The sequence below is a fragment of the Sturnus vulgaris genome, chromosome 17 (assembly GCF_052056855.1).
Source record: "Sturnus vulgaris isolate bStuVul1 chromosome 17, bStuVul1.hap1, whole genome shotgun sequence".
NCBI lineage: Eukaryota > Metazoa > Chordata > Aves > Passeriformes > Sturnidae > Sturnus > Sturnus vulgaris.
The window spans coordinates 6,084,112-6,097,444 of record NC_142259.1 but is presented as its reverse complement, the minus strand read 5'-3'; the positions used below and the strand labels follow the sequence as shown (position 1 = coordinate 6,097,444).

At 46.2% G+C, this 13,333-nt stretch overlaps 1 protein-coding gene across 1 annotated transcript in view; it reads right to left on the bottom strand.

Moving 5' to 3' along the window:
- COL20A1 (collagen type XX alpha 1 chain) overlaps window positions 1-13,333 on the bottom strand; it is a 45,559-nt gene that overhangs the window by 18,539 nt on the left and 13,687 nt on the right. Inside the window, exons 13-21 of the mRNA XM_014873796.2 lie at window positions 12,958-13,081; window positions 12,355-12,494; window positions 11,644-11,773; window positions 10,982-11,124; window positions 9,829-9,961; window positions 4,720-4,862; window positions 4,029-4,158; window positions 3,453-3,509; window positions 513-551 (exon numbers count right to left, since the gene is read on the bottom strand). Of these exons, the coding sequence (XP_014729282.2) occupies window positions 513-551; window positions 3,453-3,509; window positions 4,029-4,158; window positions 4,720-4,862; window positions 9,829-9,961; window positions 10,982-11,124; window positions 11,644-11,773; window positions 12,355-12,494; window positions 12,958-13,081 (1,039 nt within the window). The remainder of the gene's footprint in view (window positions 1-512; window positions 552-3,452; window positions 3,510-4,028; window positions 4,159-4,719; window positions 4,863-9,828; window positions 9,962-10,981; window positions 11,125-11,643; window positions 11,774-12,354; window positions 12,495-12,957; window positions 13,082-13,333) is intronic.

Sequence of the window (13,333 nt, the reverse complement as noted above, 5' to 3'; positions counted from 1 at the left end):
GAGAGTGGACAAAAGATGGAGACTTTCACAATTGTGTTTTCAAATCTTCAGAATGAAAAAAACCCGAATCAGAAAGATGTTACTCCAACGATTTCCTCCTTTCAACTACACGCAAAGCATTATCTTCAAAAGGAATGGAATCAGTCCAGTAATTGCTAGCAGGGAGAGAAAATGACTTCTACTCTGAAATGCCTTCTGTGTAAGAGCCAGGGAAAAAATAGGAAAAAAACTTTAAAATACGAACTTTTCCATTTCTCTCTGTTTTCTGGAGACACCCTGGGCTGACCTGCCTTGTGTGGGCTACAGAGATTCTCCTCTGACACCTCTGACATCTCCTCTGGCTCATGCAGCTTCATCTCTCTCCCCCAGCTCATCATTAAAGCTCCAAGTCATTTTCATTTCAGTTTTCTGTTCAGTAAGACACTCAGCTCTTGCATATGTCTCCAAATCAAGACCAGGCAGTGTTTTCAGCCAGAGCCCAGCAGCAGCAGGGCTTGGATCTGCTACTGTACCTCTTATGGAACCTTCTGTGGAGGTGATGCTGGGGCAGGCTGTGAGAACAGAATAAAAGGGGAAAACTATTAGAGGGAAAAAACATCAGCAGGGTATTATGGAAGCAAAATGAACACAGCTCCTTTAGACAGAGCAAAGGAAAAACATAGCAAAACTTAGGATATCCTGCAGTTTCATTCAGAGCTTGGACTTTAACCTTGTTTATATATATATATATTTATATGGAGAAAGAGCATTGATGTTTATGCAAACATAAAAGTTGCTTTCTGGCTTGCCTATCACCAAAATAAAAATAGTGTCTTTCATCATCAAACATCTCCATGATCACTCTCTTTGACTAACTCGTCTGCCACCTCATGATATGAAATACAAGAGAGCATCATTTTTGGCAACTTTTTTTTAAAAACAGACATCAAAACATTTTTTTTTCTTTTAACAGTAGTGTGGTAAAATAAAGATATACGCAGTTTCAAATTTTGTACCTACAACTAAAAATACACACAGCAAAAAAATCTTTATCTCAACTTGAGTCTGGCTTTTGATTTCTTTCAGAAAACACAGAGTTTTGCAGTTTGTTTGTCTTTCAGAAATCCTCGTGATGAATCCTCTGAGATGCCACAGGACAAAAAGCAAGACCAGAGGAGAGACAGAAATGTGAAGCTGGAACACGAGGCACCAGGGCTATGAGCACTTTGTTTAAAGGCTCAGGTAAAGGGATGTTTTAGGAAACAGCTCATGAATGTTACTTTTAATCATCTGCTGCCATGTAAATCTCAGGCCATGGATGCCAGATGGAGCTGGGACAAAGAGAATGATTGACACAAAATGAGAAATGTCCCTGAGAATCAAGGATACTTGACAGGATGGGCTGTTTCACAAGGGCTTTTCTAGGTCATCAGGATAATAGAATCTAAGAGATCATTGTACTGAGGCTTTAGCACAGCTTTGCCATTCTTGCATCAATGCTATTTCCTACCTCTGCTGCAGCCTAACTTTTGTAAAATGTAAAATGTAAAAAAGACCTGAGATTCCTAAGCCTGTAAGAGTTTCAATGCCGTTTCTCATGGTGGAGAAAGGGCACCCAAACCTATGACTCTGATGGCCACAGGACCACTAAAGCCAGGATTTAAACCACAAAGACTTACAAGGTGCTGTGGCCTCTGTTGTTCCAACTGATGCTTACTTTTTAATACATCATAATTCCTGTAGAACTGGGAGCAAAACTATTGAAGAGATCTATGGAAATCCATTTTAAAAAATCAGTTTCTAAAACTTGAGCCATGCAACGCTGAGCTTTACCAGCCCTTGCATGCAGGATCTTCAACCTGAACACTGCTCTTTCCCTTCCCCTTCCAGAAACCAACTTTTCTAAATCTTAGAAAATGGTTTGGGTTGGAAGGGACCTTAAAGCTCATCTTATTCCGTCCCCTGCCATGGGCAGGGACACCTTCCACTGTCCCAGGCTGCTCCAAGCCCCATCCAACCTGGCCTGGGACACTGCCAGGGATCCAGGGGCAGCCACAGCTTCTCTGGACACCCTGTGCCAGGGCATCACCACCCTCACAGGGAAGAATTTCTTCCTAACATCTAATCCAAACCTGCTCTTTGTCAGTCTGAAGCCATCCCACCTTGTTCTATCATTTCACACCCTTGTGAAAAGTCCCTGTCCAGCTCTCATGGTGAATGAAAACCAAAAAAGAAACGATCCCAAGGCAGGCTGTAACCTTGTCCATTTTCCAGGTATCTGATTTTCCTGTTTGGAGTCAGTGAGCTCTTTCTGACCCTTGTCCAGGCCCCAGAGTCCCTCTTGCTCACATCCCTGGCAATTCTCCTCTCCTTCCCAGCTGGTGGCACTGGGATTGCTCACAGCTCTTTGATCAGGCAATGCTCAGCTTGGGGGAAGCCTCTCAGAGTCAAGGCAAGGATCCCTGACACTGGCAGCTTCACTTCTGCTTTGAAGATTTTTCCCTAGACTTTCCAGCCTAAGATTCCTGCTGTCTTGTTATTTTCTTTGGTTTTTGTTTTTCTCTCCAAATGCCAGCCCAATGCAGTTATTCAGTGTTCAATGAACATTCACTCCTGCAACCTCAGATCATTTCTCTCAGTAATTTGGTTATATATCAATATTGGAGTCTTTTATTGCACATCCAACTATTTTCCCAGCATTGTTACATATTGTCGCTCCTTCTTCAAAAGAAAGGTACTTTATAAAACATAAAGAATTCAGTATTTCTTCCACTGTCTTTTCAGTTACCACAGCCAAACAGCTATATTAAATTCGACAAGGTGACTCATCAGCCTTTTGAGAGGATTGTTTTCTGCTTGAAAGTTCACAGGACTTTTTCACTGTGATCTGAACACCTCAATAAACCACTTGAAAAGTTAATCTGGTATGTCCTTTGTTTGCTATAAACTAACTTTTTTTCATCTAAGCTGCCTCATTCTTCAATCTTGACTTCACTCAATAAATTTGAAAACTGAAATTTTGCTTGGAATAGTTTGCTTGAAATAGTCAGGAACAGCCTGCACTGCCACAATATCTGCATTCTAATATTTGCTTATGAAAAAAATTTTATAACCCCATTAATTCAACATTTCTCACTAATCCATTTTATAGTTTGCTTTCTATCAGCGATGTGAGCATATGCTCATTAAATTTAATAAGGGACTTTACAGGGAATTTTAATTTAAAACATGTCACACATCCCTGCACCACGGTTTGGTCAAGTTGTGCAGAAATCCTCTAAAATACTGTTGGTCTCTTTACTGAGCCTGATGTTAAGAAGTTCTGTGGTTTCTGGTCGTCCTTGGATTGTCCCCAAGGGCATCTGCCAAGAGCTGATGGACCCCTCCTGCTGCTCCAGAGCCCACACTGGGCTGTTTGCTACTGAATTACAACCCAACAACAACAAAGCAGGACTTTAGAGGAGATGATTTACCCTCTGTTTTAGGTGGGATGAATCCTCGTATGGAAGGGAATTTAGACAGCACGGGAGCTGAAAGAGAAAGCAATCATAGGATCATAAAGCTGGAAAAGACCTTAAAGATCATCAAGTGCAACCTTTGACCAGATACCACCACGTCCTCTCAACCATATTGGGAAGTGCCACATCTGCTTGGCTTTTAACACTTCCAGGGATGGTGACTCTACCACTTCCCTGGGGAGCATTTTCCATCACTTAACCACCCTTTCAGTGAAGAAATATTTCCTAATATCTGACCTGATCTTCTCCTGGTCCAACCTGAGGCCATACCTGAGCTCTGTTATTCAAGATTGTGATGCTCAAAACCCAGAGGGCTGCCAGCTGTCATCCCAGAATTGTCAATAACTCACAGAGCACAGAAATTGGGGCAGGATTTTCACTTTTCAAGGCTAGCATTCTATTGCTGAGCAAAACCCTGGCCTCAGGCAGAGCCCAGTGCAAGTGAGGCCGCTATTGTCCCAGCAGAGGTTGCCTTGAGGCTGACAGGTGGAGGGTGGTGGAGAATTTGCACATTGCAGCTGCTGCCTGTACCTGTCCTTCCTGTCGTGGATGTGCTCTCGCTCTCTCCCGTGTAGTGGATGGCAGAAATTGTCACCTTGTAGGCCCGATCAGGCAGCAGGGACTGCAGGGTCACACTGCTGCTTTTGCCAGGAGCCATGATCTGCAGCAGGGGAAAAGAAAGATGCCAGTGTCTGGGGTTGTCATTCCAGCTCTCACTCACAGCCCTGAGTTAGGTGGAGCTGACTCCAGGGGTGTGAGGCTCAGAGCAAATTCCTGATCAGCTCAGCCAAGGAAGATTTGCTGTGTGCTGCTGTTGGACAAGCCATGTCCAGGGAAAAAGCATTTTCCCATATAAAGTCCCCAGTATTCCCCATGGAAATGCAGCAGAAGTGCTTTATAACAGGATAACCAGGCTGTTTAATTAGGGAATCTGGGTTTTAAAAGGATTATATTTAACCTCCCTAAACAATAGGTTTATCCCCCATCTCTCTGCCTCCAAGAATTCTCTCCCCATTTCAGGGAGTAGAGAAATCTGTGCTATCAGTGACTTTGATGGAGAAAATTATCTTAATTACAAAAGAGTCTCGGACCTCTGTTTACAAAGCAACACATCAGCAAGAAGAGATTTGGTTTTGAGCCCTGATATCCTAAAGGCAAACCTGACTGGAGTGAGCAGAGTTCCTTTGGTCATTCTGTCCCTAGAAAGGAGCTGGGCACTCACAGTTTGCTGGGCAGCAGCATCAGAAACAGGGCTGTAGGTGATTTTGTAGTGCTGAACACGGCCATCAGGAGGGGTCCAGTGCACCTGGAGGCTGCTGGGGGTCTCAGAGCTGATGAAGAGGTTGGTGGGTGGGCTCCGGGAATCTGTGATAGGGATGGAAGGTGAGCACACAAAAACCAGGGAGAAATCTCTGTAAATGGAGCCAGCAGGGTTTGCTTCCAGACCCATCTCTGAACACCTCAGAGCTCTGCTGTGCAGGTAACCAACACTCAGAGCAGACACAGGCACCCTGGACACCAGGCAAGAGGGAAAACAGATTCTGGAGGGATGAGGATTGCCCAAGTGCAACACACCACAACTCAAGCATTCAGCAATTCCAAGCCTAGGACATGGGGAAAATCCTTGGAAAGGGGAAGGAGTCCTGGAAGCACCAGGCAAAGAGGCCCATTTTACATATCATGAACAAACACCAAGGGTGCTCAAACTGGAATTGAATTTCATCAAGCTAGACAAACAGCTTTACTGGCAATTAAACCTGGATCACACATCAGAGTTAATCTGTCATCATTTCTAATATTTTTCAGCTTTTTCTGTTTTAAAATTACTCTTAGAAAAAAAATCCCAGAGTATCCAGCACAGCAGAGTTCTGTCTAGAGCTTCTGACACCAACATCCACAGTTCTGGAATGGGTCACACAGAGTGCTTGGGCTACCCCCTCCTCTCTGGCCCTGTCCTGGGATGGATGGATGGATGGATGGATGGATGGATGGATGGATGGATGGATGGATGGATGGATTCCAAACAGGTGATGAGCTGAGCCAGACAACCAGAAAAGACTTTGCCAGAGACCAAAGATGAGCAATTTTTAATTACATAAATGCATTTCTTTCCCTGGGGTCCTGCTGTGCAGCAAACTGAATCTGAAGAGAGAGGCTCTTATGCTGGAGGGATTTCTCTGAGCAGAGGGTGAGAGGGAGGAAGGGAAAGGCAGAGTTCAAAAAGAGGCTTGAGAACATGGGGTCATCTGCTCCTGAGGCTTGTTTCCAACCATAAAAGCATGTGTCTGTCCTTAAACCCATGCTGGTGTGAAAACACAGAAGTTCTGGGCAAAGAAAATAGAATAATTGATTCAGAAGACATTAAAAATGAAGGGTGAGCCCTAAAGACAGTCAAAGGAACACAGCCAGGTGATGAGGTTTTTATTCTGCAGTTTTCCTGTTAGGATGTTCTGCCCACCCAGCAAAGCCTGAGGTGACTTTAAAGCAGAGGTTGAGTGAAGATCATTTGCATCTTCATTGATCCTCCTTCCCTTTTTTTTTATCAAATGAGCTTAATTTACTGAGGCTGAAGCAAGATTGCAGCAGCTGAATCAGGCTGGAGGCTGTTGCTGTGCACCACCACGAGGTAAAGAAGAGAAGAAAACAAGAGTGGGAATAAAGTCACTTCAGCAGCACTTTTATTAGTCAGTGATTAATCTTTGCTGCCTGCATGGGCTATTTCCTTCACCTGAGGTAAGGGGACACTGCTTAAGTGAACTTTAAAGGGAGAGTTAAGGGAAGTCTTCAGAGCCAGGTTTATTCTGGAAAGCCCTCAGGCCTGGCAGAATTTGATGGCATGGATGTGACAGACAGGGGACAGGCCACCTCCTGAAGCTGCCCTGGAGGATAAAAGCATCTCTGCCACCATCTGTGTCTTTGTTTACCTCTTCAACCTCTGCTCCTCCACAGGAGCAATCCCTGTGTGCTCTCAACCCTAACCAGCATCACAGGCACACAAATACTTAGATAAGAATAAAACTCCGGGCTCCACTCCATCAGAATGCTCACGGGCAATGATTATTTTATATTAAGTACAAGCCATGTTTTTTCCTGCTGTGGGTTGAAGCTTCATTCCCACATTTCAATCTTTTATTTGCCATGCATACTCTGCTAGGAAGAGATCACTGAGGAGCTGGATAAAGAGATTTCCCCACAGCTTAGCTGGAGGAGCAGGGCACACAAGCACTTTGGGTGGCTCAGCCCAGTTTCAGCAGCAGCTCCCATCCAAACTGGCCCCTCCTTGTCCTTCAGGACATTTTCTTTTGCTCAGGTTCTTTTTCCTCAGCCTGGATGAAAAAACTTTTCCTCAGTACAAAACAAAGTCCTTGTGTGATTCTCAGCAGGACCAAAGCCACCCCTTCCAGCATTTTCCAAGGATCACCATGCAGCAACACCTCCATGTCCCAGCAGATTCCTCTCAGGAAAGCATCATCTGCACTCCCCTGTGCTGGCTTGGAAGGTTTTCATGGCTTTGAAGTGCCACTAAGATTGTTTATTATTATGACAAGTGATCGCTGTGAAAGCCTTTGGTCAAGGATAAGGACTTTGCTGCACTTGACAATTTATAAAGCAGACTGAAAGGAGAGCTCAACTCAAATGAGAATTCAGTCTAAACATAACAGAGAGAAAAAAAGAAGCATCAGAACCATGTCTAAGCAGCACACTTTGACAATTTTGTTGTCTGTGGGAAATACATCAGCATGCTTTTGTTCCTGCTCTGCCTCTTGTGAAGTCTGCAGGGAAAAGTTTGCTAACTGGGTTACTGAAAAATAATCCCAAACTTTTTTCTTTCCTCTAGTCAAAACAAAAAATGCTTAAAAATCCAATATCTCCAAGACAAGAAAGGACCTGCACCACATCATTGTCTCCGAATTTTCTTTTCCATCTAAAGCTACTCACTGATTTTGAGTTCATAAAATGACAAATCTCAAACCATAACTTTGAAACAACATTTTTCCCACCAGAAAGATGAGTGACTTCATCCCAGTCCTTCCAAATGACACATCACAGTGATGAATGCTGCTGGTTTTTACAAGAGGATGCCCTGTATTTTGTGGATGTTTCTGGTGACTTGTATTTTGTGAGGAACTGATATCTTCAGGGTCCCATGAATGTAACCCATTTGGTCTCAAAATGGGTGTTTCAGGTGAGACAAGAGGCATTACTGGCCCTAAATAAAATTAACTTGGTGTTTTCACCTGACCCCAGGGGAGGAACTCTGTTCCATTTCACAAAACCAGAGGCAAAGAGCATTGCTCTGACCTGGCAATTTTTTCCCTTGACCTTCAGAGAAGAAAGTATTCCAGGGAGGCTGAAGGACAGGGAGAGAATCTTGTGTTACCAGTTCCTGCTGAGTTTCACTTCAGTCATCGCCCTTAAACTTCAGCACTTCTTGAAAATTCTACCAAGGCATTTTTAAGAAAAACTTCATGACTTGACCTATCCTTATATAAAGGGATGTTGCCAAGAGAGAAAAAGAGAAAAGTGATGATGAAAGCAGAATCAAGCACTTCCTGCCTCCCACAGCCTCCTCCAGCACACAGTTTTGGTATTGTTCAGCACAGCCTGATCAATCCTCTTCACCACTTTGCAACCCAAAGTCTGCCTTCCTGAGGAGAACCACAGAGCTTTCATCACTGTTTCAGCTCTCAGAATTCCATTTTATAATGAAAATTAAGGGGGAGAGGGCTCAAAAATCAGACCAAGGGGTCTGGGTTTTCAGATAGCAGCAGAGATTTCCATGCTGTGTCTGAATGAATCCACCAGCTCTGATGGTAGATTAACACCACTGGACATCCTGACCAGGCACAGCACAAGGTGGGAGTTTTTGCTTGAAACACTGAATATTTGAAATATAAACATATCCCAGGATTTCCCAGAGTCCTGCCTAATGCCACATCATCCCATACATTCCTTGCACAAGCCTTCAGCAATTTTCTGTCATCCCCAAGTTTCCTCTGACCTGCCCCAGATCAACACTGGAAATCACCAACCATCCCTTCTGTGGCACTTCTCCTCTGTGGGCACTTCTTACTTTAAACACTAGAAAAGAATCAGCACCAAGACGTTCAAATATTGGCTGGGAGGAGCGTGGCAGTGTCCTGACTGCTCCTGCAAAGGGACCAGCAGCACCCAGGCACTGAACCCTGTGTTGGCTGCCCAGCTGCACACCTGGATTCATGGAGAATTCTATTTTCTTCAAGCAGAAGGCAGAGCCTGACAATTCCCAAGGCTCCTGCACAAGGACAGCAGCTGACAAGCAGAAATCAAATTGCTTTCCTTGTCCTGCTGGGGTGCCAGCAGCAGCAAGGACTGGCTTGTGCAAATGTGCCTAAAAGGGCACTGTCACATGTTTTGTTGGGCTGAGGGAGCTCCTCTGACATTTCCTAATTCATAGCTTTAAACACAGTAATTAATTTTCCTACACCCTCCAAACAGCTCTAATTGTCCTCTTGTCAATATATATCAGTAGGATGCTTGCTTTTTTTTCTTTTGTCAGTATGCAGCTCCAAGGTACTTGTCTGAGGTAGCTTCCTGTAAAAAATGTTTCTATTATTTATTATTAATAAAACCTGAGCTTCTTATTCCAAGATTACCATTTACTTCAAGTTTAATCAGCTCAACATCAGCCTAAACGAGTTTATTCTGCAGAGGAGGACGAGATCTGAGAGGGGAGGGAGGACTGCTGGTGTTGAAGGGATTGTGTTCCACTCACTTCCAACAAAGCCATTTTACAGGCAATATTAATTACCAGGACCTCAGGGAGTGCCACTTTTAACCTCATATCCTGCCTGTACAAAGGCAGAATTTAGTTAATGCTTCCAAGGCAGAGTGTGCCTGCAGGATTCCCTCCCATATTTGTAAATGCCCTCAGTGGCGCACAGCTCAGCAGTGCCACAGCTCAGGAAATCCTCACCTTCCTTACAGGCAAGATTTTATTAACAAGAACTATTCCTCAGTAGTGACATGTTCATCTGAACACCCTCAGAATTCATTTCCACCCATGCACTACACTGAGGCAGGGGAGGGATGAAATGTATTCTAAATGGAACATGCATTACCAGTTGCCTCTAAAATGCACCAGCCTGATGTGATTGTCCTGCCTCTTGTTCTCAGGACAGACTGAGAACATTTTCAGACAGAAGCCCAAATATCTCTGGCTTTTTTCAGACATTTGGGATGGGGTTTCCAGAGCTGTGAGCAGTCTGAGCTGCAGGTGTGTGCTGAGCTGTGAGACATCCCATGCCCTGTTTGTCATCCCTGGCTGTGGGTGCCAGCACTGGTCACTTACTGGTCCTGTGGTGAACAGACACGGTGTCACTTCGAGCCCCATCTTTGTAGTAGGCCCAGATGGATATTTTGTAGTCAGTGTTCTTCTGCAGGCCAGGCAGGACAGCAGTGGCCACGTTTCCAGCCAGGGACAGCTGCAGCAGGGAGGGAATGAGTCAGTGCCACTGCCAGGCATGCCCAGGCTGGCTCATGCCACCCCAGTGCTGGCTCACAGATTGTCTGTGGGCACAAATGAGCGAGCACTGGCCTTTGGGGCCAAAGTTTGGGGTTGCACACGTGTAAGCAAAGGCAGAATTCCAGCCCTGAACGATGCAGAGCAGATGCCTGTGCATGGCAGCCCAGTTATAATCAGCAGCTCCTTCAGCACAACACAGAGCTCTGACACAAGGCAGGGCCTGCCCAGAGCACAGAATCCCTTTACTGAGTTTCCAGCTTCAGGGGAGCTCCAGAACCCCTCTGTTCCAGCCCAAATGGAACATATTTGGTCTCACTCATTGCAGGAGAGACTTGAGTATTAGGCCTGCATTTAAGCTGCTGTTTGACCTCCTACTGAAAACAGGGGGTTTAAATGGACAAGGGCACCTGGCCCATCCCAGCCTCTCCTGTTCTGGTCATTCTCCTCTGTGTGCTCCTCACTTGGACCTCATCCTTCCCAAAGAGCAGTATCCCAAAAGTATCAGTGCTTCCTAGCACTGAGGAGAAGAGAAAATCCTTCACCTTCTTAAAAGCAATGACTCCAGCTATAAATACTTGAGCATTGTCTTTATCCTATCCACAACATCTTGACATTGGGGGCTGGTGATCCTCTGCAACCCCAGATCTTTTTCTACTGAATTGCTTCTTAGCTATTTGTTCTACATCCTGTACACCTGTGGTTAATTATTCCTGCCTAAGCTTAATACTTTCTGCTTGTCCCTATTACATTTCATCCTTGAGGTTTCCCAGAACACTTCTGCAATCTTCCCATAGCCTGTAGGACTCTGCCCTGCTGTCCCTCCTGCTTCCAGCCCTCAAGGAGGATCAAGGAGGGATCCTGCTGAAATGTTCAACTGCTGGAGAGCATTTCCCTGAATAGTTTGACACAGCTCTGTGTCACTGGGGCAGGTGAGTTCAGAGCCAGCCCAGCCTCCCCAGAGCTGTGTGTGGGCTCATACCTCCTGAGGCTTCTCTCCACTGGCTGTGCTCCACTTGATCTGATAGACAACCACATCCGAGGCAGCAACAGCTTCCCACTGCAGGCGGAGGCTGCTCCCAGAGAGCTCAGTGACCTTCAGAGCTCGGGGAGGGGGCACTTTCACTGTGGGGAGACGAGGACAGCAGTGCAGTGAGGCTCTGACAGCACCCTGTCACAGCCAAGGTGGGGAGCAGATGGCTGGGGAGCAAAGCATCAACCAAGCAGATGTCTGAGACCAGCCTGTCTGTCGCTTCTTCAGACCCATATGACAACAGTCATCAGCACAGACCGGGGGAAATTGTTTTTAGAGCCCTAATTAAGACAGGTTATCTCGTTTATGGAGAGCACACGTATCACAGTTTTGTAAAGGGAAGAAGGCTAGGAGGGCTCTCAAGGATGCAGGGGTTAGTGAAACATCATGCTTTTCTTCATTTGCTTCTTTTCTTTTTCCTTCCATCTCATTTTGAGCATAACACAGTTGGACATATTCCCCACACAAAGAACAGCAGCCATCTGTGCTCTGTTCAAGGGTTTTGGCCACGAGCTGCTGGGGCCAGCCTTCAAAACACCCGAGTTCAGAGGCACACAAACCGACTTTGTCACCTCTTACTGAGACCAGAAGTATTTCCATTCCTTACTTACAGGTGGTGACATTGCCAGTAATTGGAAAGGAGTCCCCTTCATCGTATGTAGATCTGACACTGATGAAATATTGCGTGAGGGAGGACAGAGGTCTCAGGACAGTGGATGTTGCAGTGCCAGGAACTTCCACCTGCAGTGGGGGAGTTGTGTGAGTGTTGTAAGAGACAGGCTGAGACACTTGGGCTTGTTCAGCCTGAGGAGAAAGAGACACTTTATTGCAGGCTTTAGTATTTAAAGGAAGCTTATAAGATAGGAACAGACATTTTAGCAAGGTCTGTTGCTCTAGGACAAGGGCTTCTAACTAAAAGAAGTAGATTCAGATGAGATATAAGGAAGACTTTTACAACAAAGGTGGTAAAACACTGGCACAGGTTACCCAGAGAGGTGGTGGATGCCCCATCCCTGGAAACATTCAAGACCCGATTGGATGGGAATCTGAGCAAGCTGCTCTGGTTGAAGATGTCCCTGCTCACTGCAGGGGACTTGGACTAGATAGTTATGGATGTCTCTTCCAACCCAAACCATACTGTGATTCTAGAGGGTACAGCTGCAGAGAGGTCAGCATGTGGTGATAACTGCAGCAAAAATGCCCATTTCAGAGTTAAAACTCTGCTTAGCACACAGGCTCTCCCTGAACGGTGCAGCTGAAGGAGAACAGGGCATTATCCAGCTTGCCAAGCCCCTTTTCCTCCCCCAGCCCCGAGGACTCACCTGCCCAGCGTTGCCCCCTCTGCCAGACACGTAGGTGAGGTGGTGAGCGCGCACGGCCGGGGCTGCGGGCTCCCAGCTGACCCGCACGGACGAGTGGCTGAGCTCCGAGAAGCTCAGGTACCTGGGGGGGCTCAGGGCCACTGCAACAACAGTTAGTGACAGCATGCCGAGCCTTCACCAAGGCAATGCCTCCTGTCCCCTGCCTCCTGCTGCTCTTGGGCGAGCCCACCTTCAGCTAAGAGGCTCCTTCGCTATGCAGGACAATATTCTCCTTATTCACTACCACACGCACATCTGGGGGGTTATAAAGGGCTGCTGCAGATCTGGGTGAGCAAACAGCCAGATGATCGCCTTTCCCCCCAGCCAACAAAGACTTCAAGGAACACCTCTGTCAGGGGTTCTTTATTACCAGGGGAACACCATTCCTTTCTCACAGCTCACCATGCAATTAGAGACCCCCTTGGGGACCAATATGGGCTTCAGATCCGGCAGAAAAGAGGCAGCGTGTGTACAAGTCACATGCACACTATGGGGAGCACCTCATTTAACACCTCTATCCTGCCCTGCACGTTTAATAACAATTCAGTTAGCAGCAGCACTTACGGGTGGTTTCCTGGATGCTGGCTGGATCACTGGCATCTTCCCCATACATGGCATACACTGCCACAGAGTACCCAGTGCTGGGGGACAGCCCCTCCAGCAGCACCTCGGGCTGGGTCACCTTCACCTGCCAACAGAGAGGGGTTTTAGGGTAACCTAGGGCACCTCCCCATGCATTTGACAGCAGGACGTTACAGAGACATGGGCCAAGGACCCTTTGGTTACACTAAGGGGACATCTCCACTCCAGAATGCTCTTAGAATCATGGTGTCACAGAATATCCCCAGCTGGAAGGGACTGACAAGGATCATCACAATCCAAATCCTGTTCCTGAACAGGAAAACCCCAAAATCCCAGCATTTGCCTGAGAGCATTGCAT